Source organism: Ostrea edulis, chromosome 1 (assembly GCF_947568905.1).
Source record: "Ostrea edulis chromosome 1, xbOstEdul1.1, whole genome shotgun sequence".
Lineage (NCBI taxonomy): Eukaryota > Metazoa > Mollusca > Bivalvia > Ostreida > Ostreidae > Ostrea > Ostrea edulis.
The window spans coordinates 96,188,354-96,198,308 of NC_079164.1; the positions used below are offsets into that span (position 1 = coordinate 96,188,354).

General features: G+C 34.8%; 1 protein-coding gene across 2 annotated transcripts in view; it reads left to right on the forward strand.

Moving 5' to 3' along the window:
* The window catches only part of LOC125672446 (nonsense-mediated mRNA decay factor SMG8-like), a 51,042-nt gene extending 42,834 nt beyond the window's left edge, over positions 1 to 8,208 (forward strand). For both annotated transcript variants that reach the window (XM_048908703.2, XM_048908711.2), the window contains 5 exons: positions 3,046 to 3,186; positions 4,678 to 4,799; positions 4,889 to 4,950; positions 5,894 to 6,073; positions 7,333 to 8,208. In XM_048908703.2, coding sequence (XP_048764660.2) covers positions 3,046 to 3,186; positions 4,678 to 4,799; positions 4,889 to 4,950; positions 5,894 to 6,073; positions 7,333 to 7,450 — 623 coding nt within the window. In that variant the 3' untranslated portion in view covers positions 7,451 to 8,208. The remainder of the gene's footprint in view (positions 1 to 3,045; positions 3,187 to 4,677; positions 4,800 to 4,888; positions 4,951 to 5,893; positions 6,074 to 7,332) is intronic.
* Positions 8,209 to 9,955: the final 1,747 nt, after the last annotated feature.

Sequence of the window (9,955 nt, forward strand, 5' to 3'; positions counted from 1 at the left end):
TTGTCAAGAAACTTTTAATAAGACATCTAGAACAAAAGTTGTTCAGTTTTGCAAGATCTTTCGAACAACATCATCAAAAAGGCGAACGGGCCTCATGGCTCGCCTGAACAGTTTGATTAGTGTCATAATTACTAACTTTTTTCTCGAGAATCTTTTGATTAGACATGTAGAACAAAAGTTGTTCAGTTTTGCAAGATCTTTCGAAAAACATCATCAAAAAGGCGAACGGGCCTCATGGCTCGCCTGAACAGTTTGATTAGTGTCATAATTACTAACTTTTTTCTCGAGAATCTTTTGATTAGACATGTAGAACAAAAGTTGTTCAGTTTTGCAAGATCTTTCATACGATATCAAGAAAAAGGCCCACGGGCCTTATGACTCGCCTTCACAGTCTGATAAATGTCGCAATCAGTAACTTTTTTCTGAAGAAAATTTTGATAGGACATGTAGAACAAAATTTGTTCAGTTTTGCGAGATATATCTAGAATGATATCAAAAAATAGGCCTTCGGGCGACATGACTCGCCTGATCAGTCGAATTGTTTTCGCAGTAAATAACATTATTAACTTTTTTCTCGAAAAAAGGCTGACCCCTTTAATTAGTGGCCGAGAGGGGCAGAGAGTCTTTAATTTATAACACTTAAATGATCAATATTTATAAAACATTACCGAAGCTAAATTGTACGTCTAGACAATATATTTGTATCATTATTTATGAACGAAAATCTCAGTGAAATTCTTATCTCATCACATCTAAAATTGGACGGAAGACCCACTCGTTGCTCGCAACGAGATCGCATCTAGTTATTATTATTATTATTCTTTTTCTCCGGTACTTTTTTGTCCGGTAGTGTTCTCAGAAACTACAAAAGGGATCGATATGAAACTTTCCAGGATGATAGTATAGCGATTGTAGATGTGCATAGTGATAGTCATTTTGTCTGCACGTGCATGCACGCGCGCACACGTGCATTGCAATTTTGGTACAAAAAATGGAAAATCAGAATATTAAAGGAAGCGATATAAAACCTATATAGGATGATAGTATATCATTTGTACATATGAAAAATAATAGTTATTTTGTCAGCACGCATGCGCGTGCACGCGCATTACAAAATTTGTACACTAACTTTGGAATCAGTCTAACTTTTTTGTTGTTCATTGAAATGGCTTGAAATTCATATCATAGGTAGATATTGAGACCCTTAACTGATTTGCATGGTCAAAATTACCAATTTGCACGCGCATGCACGTGCGTTTCATTTTGATTGGATAATACTAAAACGTTTGTAACTATCTTATTTATGAAGCGAATGAGATGATATTCACAGCATACGTAGACAATATGAGTATCTATATATTGGTGTAACAAAAAAATGCCAACGCACACACGCATGCGCGTGCAACGTTTTTTAAATGTTCAATTTTTAAAGGACGATAACGTTTTTGTTTTTCATCAAATTCTATTGATATTAATGATTTAGATGTGTCTTGGTACTCCTTACAAATTGCTGTGGTTAGAATTACTGCTCAGCACGTGCATGCACGTGTGCTGAATTCTGATTGGACGATTTTAAAATCGCTATAACTTCCTTATATTTGATGGAAACGTTATGAAATTCACACTGTGGGTATATGATACACATGCCTGTTGAACGACATCAACAAAAATTCGGAATCATACACGCGTGCGCGTGTATGCGCGTGCAACGTTTTCTTTCATTTTTTGGTACTGAAATGACCATATTGAACGTACTTCATGTAATTAAAGGCTAAAATAAAATGATTTTTTGCTATAGATTCACAAGAACATCATTTTTTAATTGGGGGAGGTTTGGGGAACATATGTAACGGTCCCCGTTACAATTAGAACTAGTTTTAAATTTGGTATAGACCATGGGTCTATGCCAAAAGAATATGATATAGACCTCATAAAATTGTCATAGACCGCAACATTGAGAGAAAAAAATATCACCAAAAAAACCCATTTTCATTTACTTCTAATGTACTTTGAAAGCATATTTTCTTTCCATTTCCTTAACAATATCCTCCTTTCCTCATAACATTTATTGGACGTTGACTGACCATGTAGGGGTCCTTTGGGATAACTTTATTGCTTTGAATCTAGAAAATTGGCATAGACAATTTGGTCTATCTCAATTACAAGTGGCATAGACCAGTGTCATTTGACATAAACTTGGATCTATCGGTCTATGGTTGATATCAAACACTGTTTTAGCCTGTGAAGTTTTATGGTGCAAAGGAACATATTGGGTGGGTGGGGGGGGGGGGGGGGGGGGTGCACAAATTTAAGTCATGTTAGATCAAGACTTGAATTATCACAGAAAGATCATTTGATTAAGATATTTCATCATAAAATGAATGAAATTTTTCTAATATTGTATTAAAGATGAACCTAATTTGAAATTTTGAGCTCTGAGTCAGTGCATATGTACTCGAACTGGTTGTTTTGGTAAATCACTGAAATAATTATATACATGTATCAATATAGATTAGATATATTTTGTTTTGAATTATGAAACATTGTTTTTATCCTATAGTAAAAGTAGGTATAATATTACATGTACTTTTAAAATAGATCTGACATGCTTTCTATAAAAGTTCATCCCAAAAACCTTATTAATTTTATTCATTGATACCTTATCAAAGGTTTCTCTATCATATACATGTATCAAAGCTTGCATGAGAAACAAATGAGGTTCGTCTCATTCATGAATTCTATATACTTGATGTTTTCTAAAGCAAAACCAAGCACTACCACAAGTATTTTCAACCTTAAAGGACAGAAATAGACAAACTGACTCACTTGTGAATTACAAAAAAAATGTCATGGAAATTGATTATATGTACCTGTGTTTCAGAGGAGAAACTGAGCAAGGAAGAAATTGTAGTTTTATACTCGTACATTGATTTTTAGATCTTTTTTTTTTTCTTTTGAAAACTCATTAAACAAACCTAGAACATGTGTTACTAAGATCTTGTTTATTTGAATGACTGATTTTAACTTTGAACTTTTGATTTTTAGGACTAGAATTGCCAGGATTTTTACATGGCAGTAACTTCCTGTTGCCCTGGGACGTCACTGTAAAGGCTGAAAAGGACAAATGGCCATCGATAGGGGAAACCACAACATCAAGAAAGGGGAGACAGAAAAAGAATAATAAAGGTAAGGACAGGTGTTCAAACATTACCTGATTACAGGTATAAACAAGTATACACACATCACTGATTACAGGTATAAACACATCACTGATTACAGATATACACACATCACTGATTACAGGTATACACACATCACTGATTACAGGTATACACACATCACTGATTACAGGTATACACACATCACTGATTACAGGTATAAACACATCACTGATTACAGGTATTGCAAAGAAGGAAAGTGTTTAAAACCAAAATTTGTTGCTTAAGATTTCCCACTCTTTCATAAGGTGTAGCAATATTTTGAAATATCACTACATATCAAATATCTAGCTTTCTAGTGATATCCAATACTTGTCTGCTAGGAAAAGCAAAGTGTAAGGAACATTTGGACTAGCAAATGAATAATAGAAATTCTACTTGTAAGCTCTGCTCAGCTATTTTTTGCTTGTTTTATGGGATGCTGTATGATTAGAATTTTTAGGGAGGGTTTAGTTTTAGATTATTAGCAAGGGTGTTGAGATTGTTAAAATATCTCTAACAATTTATTTTGTATTTTAGGTAATAGTTATCTTTCTTGGAATAACATGTATTAAGTCGCTAAAATTAGCTCTCACTAAATATATATACAGTCTTATGGAAAAATCCTTAAATTTGTGTCTCTATAAAAATTCCATTTATAAGGTATTAAAAACATATCCATGGATAATATTTTGACAAAATGTTTAAAAAGTTAAAAAACTCATTCTGTTGTTTATTTTAATTTTTTCAATTGAGAATTTATCTGAGTGAAATGAATCCAATGTATCACTGATATTGATTATGCTTTCATAATATTAGCAAACCTATCAATTAGTGGATTAAATCCTTTGCCAATTTTAACACAAAAAATGTCTACTGTATTATTGACACTTCAGCTGCAGAATCTGGAATATGCAAGTTTTTCCTCATCCAAAGCCTGGAATATGCTAATGTTTCCTCATCAGAAAGTCTGAAATATGCTAGTTTTTCCTCATCCGAAGGCCTGGAATATGCTAGTTTTTCCTCATCTGAAGGCCTTGAATATGCTAGTTTTTCCTCATCAGGAAGTCTGGAATATGCTAGTTTTTCCTCATCAGAAAGTCTGGAAAATGCTAGTTTTTCCTCATCCAAAGGCCTGGAATATGCTAGTTTTTCCTCATTTGAAGGCCTGGAATATGCTAGTTTTTCCTCATTTAGAATCTGGAATATGCGAGTTTTTCCTCGTCCGGAAGTATGGAATATGCTAGTTTTTCCTCATTCAGAGGCCTGAAATATGCTATTTTGTCCTCAAATCATGGAAGTCCAACCCTATGAAAATACCGGATTTTATAGTAGCTAAAATAAGTAATTGCCACATGTAAGGATGAAATTAGAATCGAAAATCATGAAGACTTTTAAACAATTTATCATTGATATCTTTCCACATGTGCTGTGTTGTATAGATAAGTCATGTTGTATGAATAATTATGTCTTGTTGTAGATGTAGGTGAGATGAACTTGAGGATCTTTCTGGGAGATGAATATGAATGCCCCCGAGGACACAGATTTTTCTGTAGTGGTCCAGAAAAAGTCATCAAAGTCTCGAGTTCAAGTACAGTCAAGGTCGTATAGGTCATCATTCTTAGCTGATATCTACACTGACATTTAAGAAATATACAGTGACCTAGATTGTGTTTGTTTTTGTGTTTTAGGATAATGCTGCTAAACTGGTCAGCCTAGATATGCCTCTTTATTGTCCCTGTCCTCAGTGCAGGTAAGCACACATCAGCACAGGTAAGCACACATCAAACCAGCATACTTTAGTGTGTAAGCTATTTTCATATAAACCATACACAACTTGGGGTAATTTCAACCTCACAGACCAAACTAAAAATGGTAATCCACAAAATTATTACTCCTTGCATTTAAATACATCTACAGTTTGTGAATTAATGCCTGTCAAAAAATATAGTGGACAATACCAATGTTTGTGTTTGATTGTGCCTTTGATGCCAGAAAATCAACTATCCCCTGCAATTTCTTTAAAATGCAGCCAGATGTTCAAAATATTATCTACGTTTTCCCTTTGAATAACAGAGTGTAGGCATGATTATACATGACCAGACACTATAAGTAAAACGGTCACATTTGCGAAATTTATTTTGCAACTAGAAATTAGAAATAATTCAATCATCCATGACAGAAAAGATTTCGTCGGACAATCTTTCAGTTGATGATCATGATCAATATCCAGGCAATGTTGTAACCAAAAATAGCGTAGAAACGAAGGTCAGAAAGTTTTATCTTTAAAGACAAAAAGACAGATAATCGAAAGATAAGGTCAACTTTAGCAACAAATCAGAATGTTTAACTTCTGAGGAAGACAGAAGTAGTGTCGGTGGCAGAGGAAAGAAAAATCTCCGTTAAGTATATACATGTAGCTAAAATATTGTCTGTAGTTACATTTATCTGTAATATATGGAGAAGGAAAAATGTTTTGCAAACTGTGAGGCTCATCCACCCTGCACATTCAGTTGAACAATTGCATAAGTTTGCTTCAAACAAGTCCACATCTTTCAAGTGTTAGAGTGTGACAATTCACAGAAAGTCCAAGAGGCACTTCTTTGTGTGCAGCTCCATGTAATGCTCTTGAGTATTGTTTATGTTTAGACTTACATAATATTATTGTAACTACAAGATTGATTTTGTTTTTCCAGAAGCACGAAAGGTTATGTAGCCCAGTTGATGCGACTGTACGTCTCCACTCCAGAGGGACCACTGAGGGTAACAGTGGACCCACACATACAACCCACTTCCCCACCATGCCCAATCTTTACCATGGGAACGGAAAACCCTGTAGAACTTCCCGCTGGATCTCTGTGGGTCATAAGACTCCCGTATCCTTAAATAACTTAAACTGAAGTCTTACTGGTTGAATCTCTGAAAATGATACAATGTTCAGCATACTTCTTGAGCATTTAGTACATAAACTAGGTGTACCATATATACTCGCCTATAAGTCGGATTTAGTACATAAACTAGGTGTACCGTATATACTCGCCTATAAGTCGGATTTAGTACATAAACTAGGTGTACCGTATATACTCGCCTATAAGTCGGATTTAGTACATAAACTAGGTGTACCGTATATACTCGCCTATAAGTCGGATTTAGTACATAAACTAGGTGTACCGTATATACTCGCCTATAAGTCGGATTTAGTACATAAACTAGGTGTAGTTTAATTAGCATGAATACCACACTACCCAAAATTTGAAATTGTTGGCTTCAGGGGATTTTCACTCTGTGGCATGTTTTGAATGTTTAATGATAGCTTTTCTATCCCTCAAAACGTTGCCAACTGTTGATTGAGTATTATACTCGACTAGTTTTTTTACTTCTTCAGAAGTATAATGAATATTGCTTAGTATATAGGGAAAGATATATGAAATGATTAAATATCAAAACTTCCTTCCTTACTTATGGATAGCAAGCACAAAACTGGGTGCATAACCATTTTGAGCATGAGGGCCTATACTAAAATTGTGATGGTTCCAATGGTTCAAGCACCCAGAAATGAAATTACATGATGAAAATTCATTATGTTGTTAATGATCGTTTGGCTTCTGAACAATTATTACATAAACTGAATGATAGTTCATAGTTATGATGAGCTTGACTTCTACAAATGTTGAAACTTGTAACCTTTACATCTGGGTTTCAGGTGGCAAGGCAGGATTACCTGTCTCTTAATCTAAAAATGCATCACATCACTAGAAAAAGTGTTCAATTTAAAATTTCGCAATAGAAAGACATTTTAGGCATCTGTTCAAAATTATTTTACCTCTCTTAAGTATCAAGATATTTGAGACCAAGTGGGCTCATGACCACTAGAACTACAGTTCTGACAGAGACTTCCAGTTTTGTTTTTAGATCAAAGATCAGGGAAATAAAACCAGAAATGTTCGATCTTACATTTTATTGAACTTTTGATCACCTTTAATTATGAATTTAATTATCATTATTTACTTGTTTTCAGTATTGACCTCCTTATTACCATTACATTAGCTATAATTTAGGTATGATGCAAGTATATTTTGCCCAGGGTAATATTTGTAAACTGTTGTAATCGTTTTTACCTTAATGACTTTACCAGACATATCTACATGGGTGACCATGGAGCGTATAATATGCCAACAGACTCCCAGCACATGCAGTGCTGTCGAATGCTGAAGGGCGTGTTCAGCTACAGAGACCTGAACAAAACTTCATGATTCATTCTGTGTAGTTCGTAATAGATGTGTACTTTGTGAATATTTTGTGCAATAAAAATCTACTGAAACAGTTTACTTTGGAGAAATATACTAGTAAGTAGTCAGTGAGACATGGAGAAACTTGGCGTGTTTCATACCGATTGTTAGGCTGTTCTTGGCACACTGATTTTGACTACGGATTACTCCATTTACCTGATCAAGATATAGGGCTCACGGCGGGTGTGACTGGTCAACAGGGGATGCTTACTCCTCCTAGACACCTGATCCCACCTCTGGTGTGTCCAGGGGTCCGTGTTTGCCCAACTCTCTATTTTGTATTGCTTATAGGAGTTAAGAGATTGATCTGTTATCATCACTTTTCATACATCTCTTATAACTGACGGACACAAAATTGATATGCAGCAAACAACTTGACAGAAAGTGAATACGTATTAATATGATGAGTATGTGGATAGAAGTTGTTTGATGCTTTAGATGTAGAATATATACCTGTACATGTGGTGGATGTCCAGTGTGTTTCTGTTACGTGGATTGATGACAGATATCTACAAGTCAGCATATTCATAGGATTGAAATGTCTCCTGAAACATGTAACTGCACACAAAATTTTCCCTATTTTCTTCAGATTATTTGGGAGTATCAAAACTGTTCAGCCATGCAGTTCTGTATTATTTACATGTAACTTTTTAGCCCTTCAACAGGTTACATAAAATAAAACTTCTCTCTGTGAAAAATGTTTATTAAAATGTGTCACACAGCTTTGACTTATCACCAATTTTTTTCTATGCCTGTCTTTAAACGGGGACATATTATGGTACAGCAATGTCTGTCTGTTCAGGGTTTTCTCTTTTTCATTTTATTTTTCTGTCACATCAAGCTAAAACTTGTGTACATTATTTGTTGGTCGCTCTAGATCGTGTTGCAAATTTTATCCATTTCAACCTCTAATGCAAGAGTTTTGTTTCTTTCTTTAAATGTTATATGGAAGGTACATGATTTTTCTGTTTAACTCCTCCCAGTTTTGAAGTCAGAACCATCTTGTTTTACAGAGTGTTTGTATGGGTAGGGAAGATGTGCATGTGACAAGTAGTTTGATTTCCTTCAAGATTTAAGAAAATTACAGGTTATTGAAAAGTTTTGAGTAAATATACTTGGTTTGTCCATTTTACTCCTTTCATAGTTTTCAAGCTAAGGCCTTTGTAAACAGCTTGGAAGATGTGCTTGTTGCAAGGATTTTGATTATCAACAATTTTCTAATTTTCTTACTTGTTTGTAAAAATAACAGGTTGTTGAACTTTGTCAATTTTGAGGAAATAATTTTCACACAAAGCTCTTGATTTGTCTATTTACATGTACATCCTGTCACAGTTTTTAAGTTAGGACCTTTTACTTATACATTGAACATAGATCTCAACAGCAAACTAACAACTCAACTTTATGACAAACGGGATAACTACAGCTTCTCCATGTCAACTTACCATATTTATGTAGCAATATTCCATTATCACCTGTATATGATGTTTATGTCTCTCAACTGATTCGATGCTCAAGATTTGATCAGTTTTTAAATCGGGGCTTTGTGACGTTGAATACGGTTGTCATGGTAAGAACAAAATCTACACCTGAAAGCTACACTGCATGAGGATGCTTGCATATTAATTTGACCGTCTGAATCCTGCATTTTTCAAATATGTTCCCCTCATATGACAAATATACTATGACCCTGTCCTGTAGGGGATGTCATAATATATATAAAACTAAAATTACACCCTTGATATTGGGGTTTCAACAGTCTCGTCTAAAGGCAGCATTTCATAAATTTTAAGGTCGTTATAACAATCTAGTTTGCCAATACAACCTATCATTGGGTCAAATGCTGTCCGACTTGTTTTATACAGATTGTTGGGCGTTCTTTACATACTGATTTTGACTACGGACTACTACGTTTACGAGATACAAGGAAGGCTTGTTCCTCCTGGGCGCCTGATCCCTGCCCAGGGGTCCCAACTCATAATGTACTCTTTGTGGGATTGATTGCTGTTCGTTGTGTTCTTTTCACAAAGCAAGGGATCTTTATGGCTGATACTACAGGCAGTAAAGTTCTACAACTCAAGAACAATATCCTACATAAGCTCTATGTACCATCTCCGGTACTTTTGTCATTTATGTGTCAAAGTTCATCCAAATCTTTATTGTGTTAGAATTATATTCAGGTGTTGAAAATAGGTTTTCACTGGGTTGAAATCGGAGAATGACTGAAAAGCAAAAATGTGAAAACATTGTATTCAGCCTTGTTGACCGAAATCAATCTACATTATACAGTTGAACTTAAGTATCTCGAGCACCGATATCTTGAATACCACGGATATGTTGAAGTGGTTCGGAAGTCCCAACCACTTATTCTTTCAAGTATTTTAACCTCGATATCACGGACATACACTGTACACTGTAACGAAGTGGGGTCTTTTTTTTCTCTGTCCCATCGAATTCAAGATGTATATATAC